This window comes from Thalassophryne amazonica, chromosome 22, assembly GCF_902500255.1.
Source record: "Thalassophryne amazonica chromosome 22, fThaAma1.1, whole genome shotgun sequence".
Classification (NCBI taxonomy): Eukaryota; Metazoa; Chordata; class Actinopteri; order Batrachoidiformes; family Batrachoididae; genus Thalassophryne; species Thalassophryne amazonica.
The window spans coordinates 13,011,307-13,033,673 of record NC_047124.1 but is presented as its reverse complement, the minus strand read 5'-3'; the positions used below and the strand labels follow the sequence as shown (position 1 = coordinate 13,033,673).

General features: G+C 40.1%; 1 protein-coding gene across 7 annotated transcripts in view; it reads right to left on the bottom strand.

Annotated features, from left to right (window-relative positions):
• Nucleotides 1-22,367, bottom strand: part of sbf1 (SET binding factor 1) — an 82,887-nt gene that overhangs the window by 44,038 nt on the left and 16,482 nt on the right. For 4 of the 7 annotated variants that reach the window (XM_034163321.1, XM_034163325.1, XM_034163322.1 and 1 more), the window contains exons 2-6: nt 9,491-9,576; nt 8,708-8,845; nt 6,314-6,442; nt 5,922-6,032; nt 3,753-3,830 (exon numbers count right to left, since the gene is read on the bottom strand). In XM_034163321.1, coding sequence (XP_034019212.1) covers nt 3,753-3,830; nt 5,922-6,032; nt 6,314-6,442; nt 8,708-8,845; nt 9,491-9,576 — 542 coding nt within the window. The remainder of the gene's footprint in view (nt 1-3,752; nt 3,831-5,921; nt 6,033-6,313; nt 6,443-8,707; nt 8,846-9,490; nt 9,577-22,367) is intronic. The other 3 variants (XM_034163326.1, XM_034163327.1, XM_034163328.1) reach the window with 1 other exon arrangement.

The following is a 22,367-nucleotide window of genomic DNA, read 5'->3' as shown; positions in this document are numbered from 1 at the left end:
TTCATTGTTCATTCAGTTTTTAAAGTATCGGATCGGGATTTGGTATCAGCAGATACTCAAAATCAGATGACTCTGAATCGGATCGGAGCAAAAAAAAAAAAAACCTGATTGGGACATCCCTAGAGGAAATACCTGAATTATCAACCTGAACAAGCACTGTATTGAAGAGGTCAACAGGCCTGTTTATACATGTAATTAAAAAGTCCAATTAAAAGATGTTGGATTAGAATTATTTTCCTTCATGTACATCTTCATATGGTGTCCTACAACTGTAACAAACTGGTGGAAGAGGAGTTTCTCTTAAAATTCCCATGGACACATGGACAGGGTGACCCCATAGATGTCATAGGCCATCTTTTAAAGAATATCTCTCACAAAGCTGTGATGAGCAAAGCAACTGACAAAAGTTGTTGTGTGTGCATCCACTCCAATTATAGCAGCCAAGCTTTCCTTAGAGTTGCCATGGCTGTCTTCCTTTTCTAGTCTCCTTCATGTGTGATTATTTTTTTATTCTTGTCTTATTAGTGCGTCACTTGGAAAGATTCGTCTCCAACCCCTCACTTTTCAAAAGCCAGCTGGCTGTAAAAGTAATGATGGCGATGATTCAGTGATTTTATAATAGGTTCAGTATGTAAGTCACCCATTATTTTGCATTTTAGATTTTTTATTTAACTTTGATCATTTTGGTTATTTCTTTTTTTAATACAAAAGCACAAAACAATGGGAATGTTTAATCGGGACTGTACAGAGAAACTTGATGTGCACAAGCAAGCAGCATCCTCTAAGACGGATTTTCTTCACCTTACTTTTTGGCTTGTTCATCTGGCTATAATGTTACTGGTAACTCACTTGGCACTTGCCTCTGATACAGACATACTTGCACACATTCTTGTAACAGACTAATCACTAACAGGTGGGAATATGAATACTTTAAATAAACTATTGAAAAGATGCCATTCCCTGTGGGAAAATCTACCACACGCTCAGTGGGGAGGTCAAGAGGTCAGGTATCAGGATGCTGAAGAAGTTGTATGGAGAAAGGATCCATAACACTGGTCAAAAAAAAAAAAATCTTGCATGGACTCTGACAACTGTTTGAGGGTAATTTTGGGGTGTTGAATCCAAATGTGAGCTCAGATTTCCTCTATCACATTACACTGTTTTGCAATCTGCATGCTCCCTAATGAAGGATTGTGCAAAAACTGCTCATTCACTTACATGTTTGATGCCACCAATCATGCACAAAAGCAGCTTCAAAAGCATAGTTTTTGTGAACAAGAGCTATAATATAATTTATGGTGCAGAAGAGGTGAACGGGTCTGCAGCTTTTGCGTCAATGCTTGATAAGAGAAATGTGCTTTCATATCTCAAAAACGTGATGCGACTGGCAAAAAAACTAACACCAGATTCAGAGCCCCAAATGATCCAAAATCCGTTGAAAAACTCCATGCAAGAAAATGTGTGTTGACCAGCAGGGGTAACTGCTTCTGTGTGTTATTGATTGTACTGCTAATTTCAGAGCCACCCTAATGTCTGTCTTTTGTTTCACCTTTTTAGCACAAACACAAAGTGTTAAACTTTCAAGTTTATTCAATATGAAAAAAGAGGGAGTCAGAGGTTAGAGAGTGTGTGCTTCATCAGCATTCAAACACTGTATAGACACCAATATGAGAGTCAGCCAGCTACTGATGAGCATGTGAGTGCAGTTAAAGAAGATCAGATCTTTTCTTCAAGTGGTGCAGAGCTGCCACCGCCCATGTTTTGCTCAAACTTCATGACATCTGTGTGTGTTTGGAACATTTCACAACATGGCTGTTTGGATTGCTCATTACTGTTTTGTTCATGTTAGTGACAAATACTTCGAGTCATTTCAAAAAAGACAGAATTTTATTTCTCATTATTTTTAACTGCAGCATATCTAAATGTAACAAAAGTCCTTGTACAAAGGTTGATGATTTATCTGTGCCAGAGGTGGTTTGATGTGTGACTGTATTACCATGAGGGCATGTCTAATAAGAAACAGCAGAAAGTACAGCTGCTGGAGTGTGTATGCACAGTGTTTCGATGTTATCAGACAGTTTGTTGTGATCACACACAGGTACTTATATTTACAGAAAATACCTTCATGATTAAACTGCTACAGGAGTGTGTACAAGCATGGGTTGATCTTTCTAAGCCATCTTGATAACACCTCCCAAAAAGAAGACCAGAGGTTTTGGTTGGGCTGAAGAGAGGGAGTACAAACAGTTTCTTGAAGGCCTTCAAGAGTTTTATCAGACCAACAGAACAGCGAATGTATGAAAACATTTTCGGTGTCCTTATAAATTTTACTCCTTTGCACAATTTACTGTGGCGTTAAGCCAAACAACAAAAAAACCAAGCAAAGCAGCTGTAAAAACACAACCAATATAGAGCATCTTTTTAACTCCAACTGAGACGAGGGCAGAGGTTATGTAATCACTCCTCTCTTTGTGAGCACTAATACCAAAAAAGTGGTACACAGATTTTCCTTTGGTCCAAGAAAAGTTAACCAAAATTTTAATGTGATCTTTAATCCCCTTTGTTCACATTTTCACATTGCGATATCACAAAAAGCTGCTAAAAATATGTCACCTGAGCTACGTATTAAGGCAAGTGGAACAACTGTTTTGTCTCTCCTTGACTGTACTGTGCACTTTGGCGTAGATATGAGCTTTCATTTTCACTTAAGTGTGCAATTAGCATCTGTACTGTGGTTTTGTATCAAGAGTTGTCCTCTAACGTATCTTATGTATTAACATCTATATATTTGTTTCAAACCATGTTGACCACACTCTAGACCACCTGCAAAAATGGAATCCACTCATCAACCCGTTCTCCGCACAGGCTCAGTCAAAGTTAGGGAGAAAAGTGGGATTAAAATATGGAACAAACCAAAGTTTACTGAGGTTTTCTTTTTCAGGAGTTATTGTTATTTCTACTAAGCACAGGGTGTACATCTGCCGTGAAACCACTTATGTAAGGTGCATCTGAGTGTTACTTTTTTTTTTTTTTTTTTTTTTTTTTTTAAGTACAATGCCAAATTTTAGATGTGATTTTTGGTGGGAAATCTGGTGATGGAGGATAGCAATGCACTAGTTCTGCACCCGACCACATAACATTTTTATACTAACATGCATATCAAGTGGTATCATGAGCTAGAGGATGCCCGTGCTGGGAATAAAATGAGAACTAGGTCACTGGTGGGTGGAAACACTTGCAGTGTGCCTGCCATTTCTGTCTGTATTTTTGTTAACACTGAATGGTTCTGGTTCCCTTATTCAGAGTTTATGCTGCCCAGAAAAGAGCCATCTGCCATCCCATATGGTCTCCCAGCAACTGAACAACGACCTACGGCGCAATGGATTCATTGTCCCTCTATGTGTGCTTGTGCTGACTGCGGGGGCTTTACAGAGTAAATAACTTGAAAACCAGCTCGTGCCTTAAAAAGTGTCTTTCCCACAACCAATCAAAATCATGAAAAAATGTGACGGGACAATAAAAAATAAAGAAATGCAACATTTGAAATGATTAATGTGGTCCGGCAAAAATGGTTTCACAAAACACATAAGAAGCAGGTAAAAAGTAACTGAGGAGCCATCAATCACGCGGTTTGAAATTAATGCAGGAAAGAGCACATTCTTTAAGAAAAAGAAAACAACTCCAGCCTGCTTGAGGGTCCATGATATTGACTTGGTTGTTCATTGATGAAGCTTGCAGAATGGGAAAGTTACCTGGAGACAGGCCAGCAGCCAGTCACAGGCCAGGGCCTGAGGAACCTTGTCTAAACTACAAACTGGGGACTCATTTATCTGTAACACAGAGGAACCAGTGTACAGCAGAGTGTAAAGAAATTAGATACAAGGGTCACAGCATGTGTAAACCACAAAGAGGATCAGACACTGGCCTGTGGTGGAGTTTGAACAACGTTAAAAGATAGCGGCAGTTGGGTTTATTTTGATGATGACCGAATTTTAAAAAAAGAACACACTGTCTGCATGTGAGATGCAAGAAAATATATTCAGAAAAACAGTGGAGACAGAAAACGATGGAAAATGGTAGAAACGTAAAATGTCATAAATGGTGTAAGAAATCAGATACATAAAATATCTTAAGCTGTATATAGAGACATAGAGGTACAAGCAGCAATGTTTAAGCATTTCAATGAAAGATGACTAAAAGTCAAAAACTCCCCCATATACCCATGCTTATATGCAACAAAATGCCAATAGTAATAATTTTTTTTAATAGTTGGAGTTTATGCTCTTGTGAACTCCACTGTAGTAGTAAGTATGCACTCTGTGTATTCAGGTCAAGGATTTCTATAAATATGCTAAATTTTAAAAAGCATTGGTGAATTTGTGAGAACTAGCCCCAGTTTTGATATCAATGTGTTAAGAAAAATAATTTAATTTGTGTAGCCATAAATATACTGTTTTTTTCTTTCATACTCAGTGCTTATAAAATATGATTAAGCTGCGAGGTAATGCAGACTCGTCAAACTTTGAATTTCATGAATTTCTCCCAATGAGCGAATCCACGACAATACAAATAACTGCAAACGCCCAAATGAAGGTAAGTATTACTCTTCTTTTTTTAGCATAAGTCAGACTGGAGGTATGTCTTTTGTTTTTTACAGCTAATGTTTTATGATTAAATGACTGAAATAAATTTCTTTAATGTATATATACATTTTTTTTTTTTTTAAAAAGGTTATGTTTTTTTTTCCCAGATAAAATCTTATATACAAAATTGTTTTGCATGTTAACTCAGTAAAGACTGGCTAATTCAATGTTTGATAACTGAGTCTTCTGAAGGAATATTTTTCTAAAATGAATAGAGCAACTAACTGGTTAAGAGTGTAGTTTACTGAGATGTATTAAATTTAATTACATTTACGTAGGGCGATATTTCCAGTGAAAACAGAAATGGGGCTATGTTCAGCCTGAGATCAGCTCAGCTACATTTTCACTTTACACAGCCAAAAGTATTAAAAGGTGCAATAAATCATAACAGACCTAAAGTGTATTCCACACCTCTCTTTTTGCCCTATAGTATTTTTTTAATCCAAATACTATATAAAGAATCATTTCTAGCTGAAAAGACAGCATATGGCTAAACAATGTCAACACTAGCCCATTGACATTCAGGGATATTCAATGGTTCACTCAGCATGTCAGTGGCTGAAGTAGTTCTAAAAGCTTCTATGAACTTTTCTGAATTTCTATAAACTTTCAATTAAACAGTTTAGACTGGTGTTTTAAGAACATGGTCATTGGATGGTTGCCAGCTGTATAAAACACTGCCTCTTCTCCAGAGATCCGCTCAAACTAATTTGTGTCCTTTCCAACCTCACAGATCTCTGTGTAAACATAAATTATTACTTTACATATGCATGCCTACAACCAGTCACTTTCACATGCACATATAGACCACTAAGCAAACACCCATTTAATCACAGGTAATAGAATAGAATAGAGCCTTTATTGTCATTGTACATATACACATACATTCAATGAAATTTATCCTCTGTATTAACCCATCCTAATTACAGTTAGACACAATCCAACCACTAGGAGCAGTGGGCAGCCACATCTGTTGTCACAATGTCTGTTGAGAAATACCAGTGATCAGGACTTGGCTCTCCATGCTTGGCAAGATGCTATGCTAACAAGTTACACAAATCTCTGAAGGCAGTTTGGGATTGAGCAAGGCACAGGAGTGACAGACATACATGCATCTTACAAAAAGGACTGTATACCACCAACTTGCAAAGCCAAAGACCCATAAACTGCATATAAGAAATAAGACTAAGGGGGAATATTTTTTTTTTTTAAGCATTTTTGTTACCTCTGGTCACTCTATGGCTGTATAGTGTGTGTTTTTGTGGGTGTATGGGTTACCTGGGAGCCACCAGCAATGGGGATGACACAAGTGAGGAGATTTCCAATCACTGTTTCCAACGGAGCAGACAGACTATCTACATGAACGGTGTAGATTAGCCCCAGGCAGTTCTGTTCAATCAACAGACAGTGATGCAAAGGTCAAGAGGTGAAGAAACAACGTTTACTGCAGTAACGTTTACCCCCCCCCCCCCCCCAAAAAAAAAAAACAAGACTGTTTTCTTTTAAGTTATGGACCTGTGTCTTATTTTGCTGTCAGTTCATTCTGCGTTTTTATCATCAGACTTTGTTAGAAACTCAGTGCACATAAACCTGGTTAAACATGGTTTGCGCTTAATTCAAACACCACAAAATCATAAAAATATTAGCGGTAATGGGCATGTGTTTCTTACCCTGAACACCTCAGTGTAGTCTAACCGGGACACCAGCACCAAACTCTTTGGGGCGAAGACCTGAGCTGGATGGATAACAGCTGGCTCTTCATCCACCTCGTCCACCTCGCTAGCTTCAGCCTTCTGCAGCTGAAGACCAGACCATTACTGCCTTGCCCACATGGACACAAAACGATCTTTGTTTTCACATAGCGTTCTTTAAACACGCAATGGTTTCAAGATTTATCTGCATCCACACTAACACGGTCAACTCGACCAAAAAAAGCTGTAGTACATATGCCAGGCCTGTAGGTGGCCCTGTGTGTTGTGTGAGTGAGTGTGTACGCATTTTCCATCATTCACTGGACTTTCTACAGCAGGAAAACAACAGAGAGAGAGAGACACAGAAAAGCTACCAGCTGAAAACGAGCTAAATATTATTTTATGTGTGCATGTGTGTGTGAGCGCACACATTTCTCCCTCATTCAAGCTGACAGCATCAACTGATCAGCCAAAAAATGACCACTGGATAATTTTCACACACATTTCTCTGGACTTTCTATAGGTGGAAAACAACAAAGCCATGAAAAATAGTTGTTTTTTTTTTAATTGCAGGAACTGAAAAAAAAATCATGCGACTGTTGTCCGTTTGAGAAAGCTCACTTTTGCTCTCTTCTGACTGGATTGCCACACGGAAAAAAAAAACTGAATTACAGAAATCATGGAAAAAAGAAAACGGATGGCGAGTCCACATAAACTTTAATGTACCTTTAATATAATATATTAACATGTTCCAAACGAGGTGTTTTGTGCGGGTCCTTCAGGCTCATGGCAGTTTTTAAACAAGAGCAATCAGAGATTTCTGACATCCACCAATCCGGATCACCTCCAAAATTCAGCGGAGTCTTCCATGCCCCAATATCCATCTGTGGTGAAAATTTGTTGAGACTCTATGAAGTACTTTTGACATGATCCTTCAAGGGTATATAAAGTGAAATCTTGATCCATAATCCAGATTCGGATCCAGATCACCTCCAAAAGTTAATGGAGTCTTCCATGGCCTAATATGTATCTGTGTTGAAAATTTTGTCAAAATCCGTGCAGTAGTTTTGGTGTAATCCTGCTAACAGTAATCTTACAAAGCCTATTTAAAGTAAAAGTTGATCCAGAATCCAGAACCAGAGTTGGATAACCTCCAAAATTCAGTGGAGTCTTCCAAGCACAAATATCTATCTGTGGTGCAAATTTGATGAGAATCTGTGCAGTAGATTTTACGTAATCCTTCAAAGCATATATAAAGTTTAATCTTGATCCAGAATCTGGATTCGGATTTAGATCACCTTCAAAATTTAATGGAGTCTTCCATGGCCTTGGTGAGAATCTGTGAGTAGTTTTCATGTAATCCTTCAAAAGCCTTTATTAAGTGCATCGACCCAGAATATGGATACGGATCACCTCCAAAATTTAATGGGTCCTTCCATGGCCTAATATTTATCTGTGGTGAAAATGTCGTTAAAATCCGTGAAATAGTTTTGACGTAATCCTGCTAACAGGCAGACAAACAGACAGACAAATAAACAGCGATGATTTTATTACGTTCTTGGTGGATGTAAAAATGCACATGATAAATCCAAACTGAATGCACTGTACAGAAATGGATGTGCGGATGAAATGGCAAAATAATACAAAACATATGCAGATACACCTAAATCTGTTCCCACGTGGGCACGACCTGACACAACAGCTTCAAAATCCAAAATCTGATTTACACACAGATTGCAAAATATATGAGAGAGCGAGTGGTGCAGTCTGTTGACAGTGAGCAGCACTGTTCCCGGTCTGGTGCACTGCTCTTGGGAGATTGCTTATATGATGTGCTTCGGGTCATTGTGGGATGAGTTGTGGGTGTGGGAAGACGTCTGGGCACTAGCAGCTTTGAAGATACTGCTGTTTTTGTCAGTGTTTCACCATGACTAAGCAAGAGGGTTTTGTCGTACATACTCTTGTAGGTACTGTACTGTTCCTGGGTTTGTTGATGCCATTCATTTTAAGTTTTTTTTCCTCTCTCTGTCTCTTCTGTTTCAGAGTGATTTCATTAGTGAAGTCACACTCTTCTCATCTCCATAAGATCCACAGTACAGCAGAACTGCTCACTTTACATTGTGAAGACTTAAAGATGCAGCATTCCCAGTAAAACTAGAAAATAGCTATTTTTCAGCAGACTAGATGAAGTTTGTGTTTTAATAATAAATGGCTTCTTATATGTGAGGATTTGCTGTATATCACTTAAAACTGAACAGATTTGGTTTCAGACTGATCGTCAGACAAGACATTTGAATATTTTACCTTGAGCTTTGAAAAGCAGTGATGAGAATTTACTGTTTCTAATTATTAATATCTATTAACACGTCTCACCTGTGGATTGTCAATGCCTTCCCAGAAGGTAAAGCAGGCACAGTAATGACGCTCTGAGTAGATGTCAGTCAAAACTGCTACGAAGAAGGAGGCAGGCTGCCGCTCTGGAACCAGCTGCCAACCGCTGGGCTGACAGAACTGGTGAGTAAGGAGGAGGAGGTCACATGAGGACAACGGAAAAGAGGAATAAAAAAATACAGTTGTAATTTGTAATGATGAGAAATGGGGGTAAAGACTGCATGCATAATACCCTGCGTGACACTGGACATCATTACTTCACACCAAAACGGGTTGAAAATTTTCCATCTCCATTTATAATGTGACGAGGCCACTGAGTTGATGTGAAGAAAACATATTTTGTACTCATTCTAACCACAATGAAGTTTATCATAAAAAAAAAGAAGTTTGTAATGTTCATTCTGAGTGAAACAACAAACTGGCAGAAAGCAATGTAAACAACTACTCGTAAGCTATCACATGAACATTCCAACTAAATTTTTGTGCCGTCACGTCATTCTGCCTGCTCCTGCGTGTTCGAGTGCAGAGTTCAATAAAGTGCAATTCAATGTCTGATAAAATCAGTTTACATTTAATTGTACTGCAATTACATTGTGAATGAAGTGAGAACCTAATTTTCAACATGGAATCAAAGGAAAAACAAAAGATTTAGTTTTATTGAATTGATGGATAATTATTTTTTCCCCTTCGGTAGTGAAATTTCCAACATAATCACAATCCCCATTTGTGCCAAAGACATCTAACCATTACTGATCCTACACTTACCAGCTCTATGCCTTGTGGGAACGGGTTGTCCTCCCAGTCTTTCTCGGGAAACCGCTGGAGGATGCGACCTTGACCTTCGCCCTCCACTACAGAGTCACACAGGGGGGCAAGAAATAAACAAACAAGTCACTCTACATCTGTGACGTTTTCCGTTTGTTGTATTACCAAGTGTTTCGATACGTTGAGAACACTTTAGATAAACATTGGAACTGCACGTTTTCTATGCTTTCAGCTGCTTCATGTCATTTCAGATGTTTTTCATATGAGGGAACACAAATATGAGCTTCATGCAACAACCACTGAAGACCGTAAAACTGAACCTTACTGCACATGAGCAGCTCCAAAGACAACTTAGTTCAGATAATATGGCAACAGCATATTTTCAATTTTGTCAATTGGGTGAGCTAGAATGTCTATAGTTAATAAAGAAAACTTCTTACCAACAATACTGCGACAAGTTAGTGTAATTGTTCACTTCAGCAATGGAAACTAGAGCTATGATAGCAAGGTCACAAAATAACACCCCCAAACTTCCACAACAGTAGCTTACATATGTTATATACCAGTGGTAGGAAATATTTTGTGATGAAATACCTGATTGAACAAGCTGGTTAATTTCTGTATTGAATAGCCCAACATGTCTATTCTTCATGTACATCTTCATATAGTGTGGTATCATTGTGTGAAATTTAATTGCAACCCGTCAAAACTGTTACTTCTCTGCTTATCTGTGAAGTCAGGATCTTGACCACAGAGGTCAATATAAGAACTAGAGTCCGCAGCTGCACTGAGCTGTGTCCCGGCAAGGAGGCGTGGTTGCCATTTTGGATCCAGGCAACTCATTCGGAAACGTGCACAGGTGCTCGATTAGTCTCGTCAAGGAACAGGTGGCATATGCTGGAAAGCTGCCCATGCTGGCAATGCCACAAATGGAGGAAGAAGAAAGACAACATTTCCTTCCATAAGTGAGTGGTTTTGATTATTCTGGTCACTTTGTCCGTGACATTTTGTCAATAAACAGGTGTATGTTTTCCCCTGCTAGACCTATGTCTAGTTAAAATACTTGTCGTTAGTGATTAAAATTGTTGGACCAGGAGGACCACTAAAAAAAAAAATTACTGCTCCTGGTCCTGTCTCGTCCGCATCGCGCGGTGGAGAACTTTATTGGAATCCTGTCAATGATTTATCACAGCTGGAACAGATCAGATCCGTGTAACTTTCAACACTAATATTTGGGAGTGTGTGTGTCAGAGTAAGTTTAACACTCTCCTTACATAATTTAATGTTAATTTTACTGGCTCGATATCCAGGTCAGAACGGCATTTTAACACGTATTTTGCAAGCTTTTTTTCCATGTGTGTTTACTTGTGTGTCCTCTTTGAAAATGCATTAACATCTGGGCACTTTGTCAATGTTTTGCCCGGTTAGGAGGTGTCATGTCGCTGCTGTCCATGAAGGGACATCTGCATTCAGTAGGCAGCATTGGGAGTGCGGACTCTAGTTCTTATATTAACCTCTATTATCTTGATGCATTAAAAAAATACCAATTATATCCCCTTGAAGATCAGACCATGACCAATTTCTTTCATGTTTATCTTCATATGGTGCCCTTCCATTGTGTGAAGTTCTACTGAAATCTACAATCAAATAAAGAGTTGTGCTTTCAAGAATTAAGAATTCCTTCTATAACCCCCGTCCAAAACGTTTGTATGAAGCTGTATCTTCTTCGATACTTTAATGACATTAGAGAAAGTGCCAAATTTCTGTTTGTTCATTTCTGGTGCTTACTGAGGCCATTTCCATCACAGCAGCACAATGACACAACAAAGGCCGACTTATGTAACATCCACAAACCCGTCTTTCAGCCTAGATCCATGTGAAGCCCTGCTGCCTCTTAATAGCAGCATTCATTTGCACAGAGTAACACACTTTATCTGACCAACTAACACAAAGGACTAAAATCTATCATGCAAATGTCACAGAATTAAACAGTATCCCATGCATAATAAAAGGAAGAATTTGATGGCTTTGTTGAAATGCTGAATCCGAGCAAATAACAGTCTGTCGGCTTTTATCCAGGAAACTTAACCAGAAGTCCTGAACAGTCAGACACAACACACACAAGGAAAGTGGGACAGGTCCCAAAACGCTCAGAGAAATATTCAAGTCATTCTTTCTCCCTCCTGAAAAAGCCACATGTGATACTGGTGGGACTGGTACTATTCAGACTTCAAATCTGATCTTATCGACCCTCATTCTATATGCGCCCCTCCTTCAGAAGGGTTCCAACATCGAGCGAGTCATTAGGATCATTTGGACTGCAACTAATGATTATTGTCATTGTTGATTAATATGTCAGTTATTTTCTCAGTCGTTTGGTCTATAAAATGAAAGAAAATCATGTTTCCCAAGGCTCAAAATGCAGACCACAAATGTCCTGTTTTGCCCAAATTCCAAAGACATTCAGTTTACTGCCAGAGATTAATAGAAACACCAGAAAACATGTACACTGTTTGAGCTGAAATCAGGGAATTTGGACATTTTAAAAAAGGGACAGCAAATGTACCGCAATCAGAGCAAATAGCTGAATTTAGTACATTAAAAAAAATACTCAAAACCATCTGCAGGAAGGTCATCTGGTAACTAGCTGGCCTGAAGTCCATTGTATGGCGTACCAAATTTCTGTGTGTGACCCTGCAACTTAATTAATATGAAAATCAGGTCACTGTTGCTATGGTGATCATTCAGTCTACTGGAACTATACATGTGCCAAGTTTGGTGATTTTTGGCCCAAGAGCATTGGAGATGTTGTTGCAGTGGTTTAGCCGGATGTTTGGTCCTCTCAACTATATCATCGGCTGATACTTTATTCAAGGGTGGGTGGGTGGGTGTGGGTGTGTGTGTGTGTGTGTGTTGGGGGAGCATGTGACTAAAACAGTCTCAGTAGTACTGGAACAAATCATCTTGTGCAACACCACACATGACTTAATGCATGTTCAGGCTTGATGTCATTCTCAAACAATCTGCTCAGAGACAGACACGTTTTAAAAATCTGCTTAGATGTCACTCCTTGTGGTACAACCATCCGTTCTTTAACAGTTTGTGTTTGTTGGGTGAAGCGCTGTGGGTGTGTCTGGCACACACGTGCACACACATACAAATCCACAGTCTGACAGTGCACATCAAGACTATTGTAGAAACGCTATCAGCCAATAGTTTGGCAGGGTGGGGATTGTTCAGCCAGTGAAAGCAGGACATCCTGCAGCTGAAGGAGGAGTGAATGGACAAGTGAGAAAATGAGTCTGTTGGGAGTGACACGCAGGCATGGGAATCAGGCACTTAATCTGCATACTTACATGTGTTAGCACTCTCTTTCTCTCTCACACACATACACACTTGGGTTCCTCATTTTACTCGTTTTCCCCGAATAGCACCTCAAGTCAAACTAACTGTTCAGTCCCTGCACAGAGCTGGTTTATAGGGAGATGTACAAAAGACAGCAAAAGCCTACCGCAGCGCACAACTGCACAAACATCTCTGAAATACAATAACTCATTGTTTAAAGTGGATATGACACTTAAAGACAACATAGTCTTATTACATGTAACAAAGGTTATATAATTCGGTCAACCTAAGCGTTTTGGGAAAATGGACGCGATTCTCCCGTTATATATAACATTTAAACGTCCCGCCACTGAAAAATGTGCACGCCCCGTGACCAGCTTCCCGCTGAGCACCAAGCCTAAAATACGTCACTACGTGTAGACCGAATCGGCTTGCGTGCCTGGCGGCCGTTGTTTACACTTTTTTTAGCGGCAGAAACTTTGATTAAACACAGCTCTCAGGGACTTCTTTGTTGATATGTCTGACCAGTGTGTCACAGCATATTGCACAAACATAAGGGCGAAAGGTTTTAGCCTTTTCAAGTCCAGGCAGATTGACTGAAAGCCACGATGTTGTGCGATGCACGAAATGTCCGGCTGCCGCTTGCTCCGCTCGCACACACGCATTTGCTCCCGACAGCAGACACTTTCCTCTACCGTCTCCATGTTCTCGCACCGCTCACAGGAACACATAAAATGTCAACCCCAAATAATATGTTCACAATAATCTTGAAATGGTCAAGGAACTTACGTAGTAAACACGGCGGCAGCACATAAACACGGCGGCGGCATGTTCACTGTTGTTTTCGGCGAAACTTTCACCGTTTATTTCCTATTCTTTTCTGAAAATAACGTAACTAAACACGGATGAATGCAATGCCAGGGGGGGGGGGGGGGGGGGGGGGGGGGGGGGGGGGGTCTGGAGCCTATCCCAGCAGTCATAGAGGCATCAACTGACAGATGTCATAGAATAAGAAGTTATACTGTTGAAAGAGATGAAGTTCATTAGAAAATATTTTGGTTCCCATAAGCTGAACCTGTTTTCTCAGTTAAAAGCCTCATAATTCACGTTTTTCTGTCTAAACAAGATAACCTAAATGTTGATGCTCTTGCTATCCTTTTTGACAGTTCCCCTTTCCATTCAGCAGTACATAATACTAAAACACATACACATATAAATAAATACACCCCCACTCCCGCCCTGCTAAGGTCACAGTGGTAATACCTGGTATTGATTGTTAAAGGAAAATAAATAGAGCAGATGTCGTTAAATGGTTTCTGTCTTCTGAATGCAAGTTATGCATAATGTGCAAAGACGCTGGGCTCTTCTATTGTATTCCCATGTGGTCTTTGTTTACCACTGTAGACCAAAAGGAACATGCTCATACGAAACAGCTGTACTCCTGTGCCATGCTAAGTCTGCATCCGCACTGCATATTTCACAGCCAACCTTATATTCTTGGCTGCACTTTCCGGTCTTTCGTTTGCCCGTGTTTGTCGCATTCAAATACAATGCGGTCAAAAGTGATGACGTAACATAATGCATGCTTCGTCTCTGATCCAACTAATCAGCAACAATATTTAGTTATTTATCAATTTTTGTTGAAATACTTCTTCAGAGCATTGGGAATTCCCCATGCTATTCTCCATTTAAGGGGTGGAGCTGATTTGGCACCTACAAACAGCTTTGACATTTTACTTAACAGCAAAATATGTGTGACTGTGAACCATCATGATGAACTAAATCAGACCCTTGGGCAGGGTCACTGTCACAATCAGCCAGGGCAGACAAATTGATCAGTCTAAAGGTTTAAATGCAAAGCAGGGCAGGTCATAAAAATCAGTACACAATCCAGATACAGCAAAGACCTAAAAAGAATAAAAGATAGGGGAAGGGTGACTTGCGTGTCTGTGCATGTGTATGTGTGTCAGAGTGGGGGAAAAGTTCACAATCACTAAATCACACTTTATAAAGGCACTTATTCTTTCTGAATGAATGGACTTGAGCTGTAAGATGCAACTAGCAACATGTCATCAATTGGGCAGCACAGTCTCGTTTGAGGGCGGGCGCTAATGGGGTAACATATGGCGCATATGACGCAATTACTTTACTTCAGGGGGAAAAAAACCCACAGCATTTTCAATGGATTTTTGGGCAAATTGCACACAAAGTTAAAATGCAAGAAAAAGTGACAATGTAGTGGGAATGTGGACATGTGTTGCAGTTTGTTTATGACCCAAAGCACAAACATGTCAAGGCGGATTTGTGGGCGAGAGAACGGAGCTACTCTGGTTAGCTGTGTAGGCTAACACTTACCGACACGACGTCTCCCACTTGCTTTGTTTTCCCATCTCCACTGGGAACCAATAAAAAAACAAAAAAAAAAACAAACAAACAACACTTTTCACGACTGCTTCAGTGATTGCAGCCGAAAACAAAACAGACACCATTTGTCCGTGTGAAGTTACACGCGGAGGTCCGCATAACTGGTCAAATCCCACGATATCACACAGGGTCCAAACAAGACTGCCGTGCCCTATTCCCCCCACACGAATATAAGCAAAAACCCACCCAGAATGCATTGCATCATCAGCATCCATTGCTCCCCCAGTCAGTCAAAGTTCTGCTTAAATTGAGTGCAATAGGACAAACGAAAGAATCAAGAAACATAAATGTGCAATCAGGTCTAACTCATAGAACTTTGAAATACCAAAGCATACAGAGCCCGAAGTAGTGTTGGACAGCAGGGAGAACATTTATGTGGCAGCTGATGTATATTTATTAGTCTGTCCAATCTGATTTACACTTACTGTATGTATTTTTAATGCTCACATTTATCAACACTGCACCAGATACAACACAACTGGAAATACAGCTGTCTGTAAATCTCGACAAAACTAAAGCAATAATAATAGTTGCTGGTGGCTCGCCCTTTGTCATGTATTCGAAACTATTTTGAATACAAAATGTGGTTCAGTCTGTTCTAAGGAAAGCCTTAATGTGAGCTGGGCCCCCACTACACTTCCTAACATTAGCACGCCACAATGCCATAATAAAAGTCTTTCCTGCATACCGACTGCTGCTGCTTTGACATTAAAATGCTTTTTGTCAAACATCTTCAGGAAAATAGGTTAACAGTAACTTCAAGCATTTTAATTATTGCCTGCAGCAATTGAAAGAGCAGACTAAAATAGTTTGGGGGGAACCCTGCTGTCGCTTTATGGAAACACATCTCAGAAAGTGTAGTGGCCAAAAAGTAAAGCATAGTGGGGTGACTTTAATGCTTTTGGTGCATGGGATAACGGGATACTCAAAGAAGATTACACATCTCTGATGGAGGAATATTTGGGTTTCCTAAAGAGTGCGGAAATCCAATTAATAAGCCAGTATGTTGATTTTGTTTAAAGCACCTTCATTTAAAACAACTGCAATTTGTTCTACAGAGCCCAAGACACCATTTTACTTATTGTTATAGTTGTGCAGTTTTATTTCTTATTTATTTCTGGGATATTTCAATATTTTTCACATTCCAATATTTAATAATAATAATTACTCATTGATTGCACTTTAAAGTGGCGTAATTTCATTATCAGTGGCATAAAATAGTCATAAAATGATAATAATATAGTTTATTCCAATTCTTTCTGGTACAAGATATCTGCCAACAAAAATAGTCATGGTGGCAGGTCTAGAGATATTATACACAAAGTATATCAAAAAGGGCTGAAACGATTACTAAATTGGATAATTTCAATACAAAAAATATTTGAGGAAAAGTCTTTGCCTCAAGATTTTGTTTAATTCCTGTCACCAAAGTCCTTAAACAGGGAACCACTGGAAATGCTTAGTATATACACCAGACCTGTACGTGGTGCTGTAACACTGCCACAAAAACTGGAGAAGAAGACATGGAGCATAACTGGTGTAAGGAGCCAATCAATGTGGCCGTAGAAACTACAATTTTCCATAGCGATACATTGACTAAAATACAGCCCTTTAAGAGAAAAATGCTATGTGCTGATCATCCCAAATAAACTTATTGCGTATTTGAAGCAAAGCGTGTGTTTGTGTATTTTTTAAAAACACAGCACTGTGGCTGCTCTGCACTTTGCAGACGAAGCGAAAAGATGTGCACTTTAAGTGAATTAAGGCTAACTATTCAACAAATGCCTTTATTCGGATTGGATTAGAGTTTTCGTCAACAGGGTGCACCGTGGATTTATCAACGCAGCTTTTGCAGAAAGGCTGCACTCCACACAGCACTTTTTCCACAGGCTTCGTTCACATTCACACAGCCTGAGTGAGGATTTCACTGACTGCCGGTGCTTAAGATCTGGGAAAGCTCTGAAACTCATAACGATGTGAAAAAATAACTAATTACCTCGGAAAACAGAGAGGAAACATGCATCATACACAGCACCATAGTGCTACTGCATAGGGAGAGCCTTGGCACTATTGATATTGTTGTTTAACAACACAAAAGTACTTTTTATCTGATTAATCAATAAAATAATCAATAGAATGCATGTGATACCGAGTTATCTTCAAAAAGAGAGATAAATAAAACAAACAAAAGTCCTGAACATCAACCTCTTTAGTGGTGTCATGATAATATTTTCAGGCCAAACAGCACGACCTGGCAGAAATCTCCCTTCTCCCAGTTAGTCATCTATAAAACACATTCAAGCATAAATACACAGAGAGTGCACTCATGTAGGCACTTGCTAAGCACAGTTACACACACACACACACACACACGTGCAGTTTAGCGTTGTGTAATATGAGTGTGAGTCACTTTGATTAGAAACAGCGCTGATGCAACTTTTTTCATGTCACAAGATTCCATAGATCTCATCACATCAATAAGTAACATCTCAATTCAGCAACACACACAAATGCATGAGTGATTAATAAATCATTCAATGTTAAAAACCAAGTGCCTGAATAAAGCTGTCATTTAGGAAACAGAATGAGAATACGAGGTCTATTAGAAAAGTATCCGACCTTATTATTTTTTTCAAAAACCATATGGATTTGAATCACGTGTGATTACATCAGACATGCTTGAACCCTCATGGGCATGCGAGAGTTTTTTCACGCCTGTCGGTTACGTCATTCACCTGTGGGGAGTCTTTGAGTGAGGAGTCGCCCACCCTCTCGTCGTTTTTTCATTGTTTAGGAATGGCTCAGAGACTGCTGCTTTGTTTGATCAAAATTTTTTCAAAACTGTAAGGCACAACTGAGTGGACACCATTCGATAAATTCAGGTGGTTTTCGGTAAAAATTTTAACGGCTGATGAGAGATTTTGGTCTGGTAGTGTCGCCGTAAGGACGGCCCACGGCGCCTGACGGCGATCTGCGCTTCGAGGCGGCAGCGTCTCGCCGTTTCAAGTTGAAAACTCCACATTTCAGGCTCTGTTGACCCAGTAAGTCGTCAGAGAACAGAGAACTTTCAGAAGAAGTCGGCATGAGGAGTTTATTCGGACATTCCATTGTTAACGGACATTTTGTAATGAAAGAACGTGCGGGCAGAGTCGCATGTCGGGCCGGACCCGACCGCGGGGGGTCGCGACAGGAAAAACACCTCCTTTGGAAACCTTAACGGGCAAGTTGGAACATGCCCAGCTGTTAAACAATTTCTCAGTTACTCACTTGTTGAAAGCCATCAAAAGCCGCCTGAATTTTACAAATGGTTTTCAACACGGAGGTGTTTTTCCTGTCGCGGCGCACACAGATTCGCCGAGTCGTCACGGAAACGACTCGGCGAATTTGCGCGCACGTCTTTCATTAAAAAAAATGTCCTAAAACAGTGGAATGTCCGCCTAAAGTCCTCATTCCGGCCTCTTCTGAATCTTCTCTGTTCTCTCACGACGTCCTGGGTGAATTAAGCCTTAAATTAGGATGTTTTCAGGTCGAAACAGGCCGATGACGGCGCCTGGAAGCGCTGCGCGACGTCCCGCTCCGTGGGAAGTCCTTACACCGACAGAAACACCCCATAATCTCTCATCAGCCGTTAAACTTTTCACCGAAAACCAGCTGAATTTCTCGAATAGTGTCCACTCGGATATTCCTCACAGGTCCAGAAAAAATTTTGATAAAGCAACGCGCGCCGTCTCGAGCAGCGTGTGAAACAAAGGAATTCAGCCGAGAGGGCTGGACCACATCTCACTCAAGGCCTGCCCACAGGGAAATGACGTCACTGACGTGTGAAAAAACTCACGCATGCGCACGAGGGTTCAAGCATGATTGGTGTAATCGCACGTCATTCAAATCCATATAGTTAAAAAAATAAATAAAACTGTCGGTTTCTTATCTAATAGACCTCGTAAACGCTCCATCTGGAAACCTTTGTTACCATGGAGACAATCTGGGACATGTTCATTGTGCAAAAGCTCTTCAGCAAACTCACATCCTTCCTGAAAAAATAATCCTGCCCCCCCTTCAAGTGGACCGCCAGAAGAAAAATGCAGGCTTTCCAGGAGAGGAAGTGGCCTGACAAAGGGAGAAAGCAGACCCAGTTGCTAGAATTAAATCAGTTTTACCAGCAGGTTGACTTCACATCGAACTTATTCTCAAAATAGACTGATAACTAATATCTCAATCTTTGTATTCTCACACTTTGCTTCTGCAGCTGTAATGTTTTTTTCACCAGTTTCATCTACGACACAAGTCTAACACTACACTTCTTTTAGATAGTCCAACATGTATGGATTATTTCAATTTGTGATGATGACAACGACAACTGAGTGAATTGTGGTCACTCTTTAATCTGATTGCTTTGTTCTAACCAGTATGACTGTGTTTAAACCTATATGCTCATATAGAACCTGATCAGCAGAACATGACAACTAGGCATGGGCCAGTATGAGATTTGGACAGTATGATAGCCGTGGGCAAAAATACAGCAGTTTCACGGTATTATGTATAGCTTTAAAATGTGCTTTAACAACCTTATGGCTATTTGCATATGAAGCGCGCGTGATTCAGGCACACTACGAGCACTATCCCACTGATAACTTTAAAGAAAATACAAAAATAATAGTCTCTCTTTTAGACATGAGGCATCTGCCCCATGGGAAACATGACTTACTTGCTTAGGGAGAAATGTGGCTGGAATAAGGTCCGGAACTCAGGATGCTCAATACTTGGCCCAGCTTCACCAACAAAGTGCTTGGAATAGATGTATTTGTCCTTCTTGACATGTTTGTGGGAGAAATTTGGTCAACCACAAACACGACTCGAGTCCACCGCTTGTACTTCTCAGTGTTTTCAAAGAAGGGATAAAGTTTACTCCTTTCATCTAATCCTTTGGGGGTATCTTGAATCGCTCCAAGTCTGAGTCCAGTTTGAAGGGCTATTCCACGGAAAATAAAACGAAAAAGCCGGTAACTTTTTCTATTAAATCGGTAGCCAAAGTAATCCCATACAGTCGACTTCAGCCATGATGCAGAGCTAGCTAAACGTTAGCTGCCTGTTTGTAAACAGAGACAGAGGTGCACGCCAGGGGGAAGGGCGGCAGCAGCTGCCTCTGCTCTGCCTGTCAACAATTCTCATAACCCGCTCATGCCGTAGGGACAGTATAACGGAAAATTTTAGTGGTTTTGATACCATGGCTTTTTCATACCACGGTATACCATGAAACCGGTTATTGGCCCATGTTTAATGACAACTGTCCCTCCTGCACAGAGCTGCTTCCATTGTTGTAATTTAAGCACTTCAGCTACGACACTGATCAAAACACAGGGACAACTTAAAACTACAGCAAAATTACAGCAACATGGTCCCAGCTTAGAAATAAATCACTAAAAGCAGGATTGTCAGTGAAACAAGGTACGTATGACAGCTTGAATGTCCAGTATAAATGAAGAATTGGCAGTGGACTGTCGAAGAAAAATACAAAAACAATCCTTTGCCATTGTTTTCCATGTCAGGAACATCATAAAATGCCAAAACTAGCCCCCCGCCACCCACCCACAAATAAATAAATTACAACCAACACAAATTATGCTATCTGATGCTTGTTCTTATCCCTTAACAAATGACAAGGAACAGACTTCCTTAAAGCATCAACAATCCCAGCATACCTCTTGACAGCGGTAAGTACAGGTTTGTGTCAAGCTAGTACAACTCTCACACTGTTAACCCCACCACCACCAACACACACGCACACACACAAAGAATGTCACTTGGTAAACTAAAAGCCACCAAAGGGATACAACATGTGCATGTCTCATAACTACACATGGACTAACCTGAAATGACAACAAAACATTAGGGCAGTAAGAGCTAGACAAGAATATATAGACAAGAAACAAACACTTAGAGTGTTGTTAGAAGGAAAGGTGATGTAACACAGCGGTAAACATACCACTGTCCCAGCATTTTTGAAACATGTTGCAGGCATCCATTTCAAAATCAGCAAATATTTGCACAAAAACAATAAAGTTTATCAGTTTGAACATTAAATATCTTATCTTTGTGGTGTATTCAATTGAATATAGGTTGTATACAGGATTTGCAAATCATTGTATTTTTTTTACATTTTACACAATGTCCCAACTTCATTGGAATTGGGGTTGTAAACCAGATGGTGTAAGTAAGTAAGTCCCTCGGCTGCTCCCTTGTTTGCACTCGGGTTGCCACAGCAAATCCAAGGTGGATCTGCATGTTGATTTGGCACAGGTTTTACGCCAGATGCCCTTCCTGACGCAACTCCACATTACATGGAGAAATGTGGCAGGGGTGGGATTTGAACCCAGAACCTTCCGAACTGAAACCAAGCGCATTAACCACTTGGCCAACATTGTTAAACAATGGGTTGTGCCTCGTTTTGATCAACATTTTTAGCAGCGGTAACATATTGCTTGCTGTAAACAACAAATACCACAAAATGTTTAAAGGCAAATCATGCTTTCTATCAACAGGATTTTTATTTAAAAAAAAAAAAAAAATCACTATCAAAATAGAATTCAAATGTAATTTTTTTGAAATGTGTGTAAAGCTAAATGTAGGGCAAAAGACTGAGTCCTTTGTTGCACCCTAGGGTGCAGCTTACGCTTACTTAGCAAGAGACAAACACACAAATTTGTGCATCATATCTTCACCATTCAAACTGAGTATTAAGTGTGTGACAGAGGAATAAGTGTCAGCCTTCAGCCATGTGTGTCTGTGCGTGCGTCAGACTGCATCCCTACCCCCAGCACACACACACTCCTCTGTATGTGTGTACCAAGAATGAGGGCAGCGCTGAGGCCCTTGAGGCCATCGTCTCCCTCATGAATAACAAGTATTCAGCACACAGCAGACAAGACTGCCGTAATACAACCAACCACATACAATAGGTCTGGAGCAACACCATTACAATGACAACTAGGTCCACAGATATTTGGACAATGACAATGTTCTATCACCAATAATGAATGATTTCATAGCATAGACTGTCAAGTTTTGAGTCTAATTACATCATAATCAGGTAAACGCTGGACAAAATAAA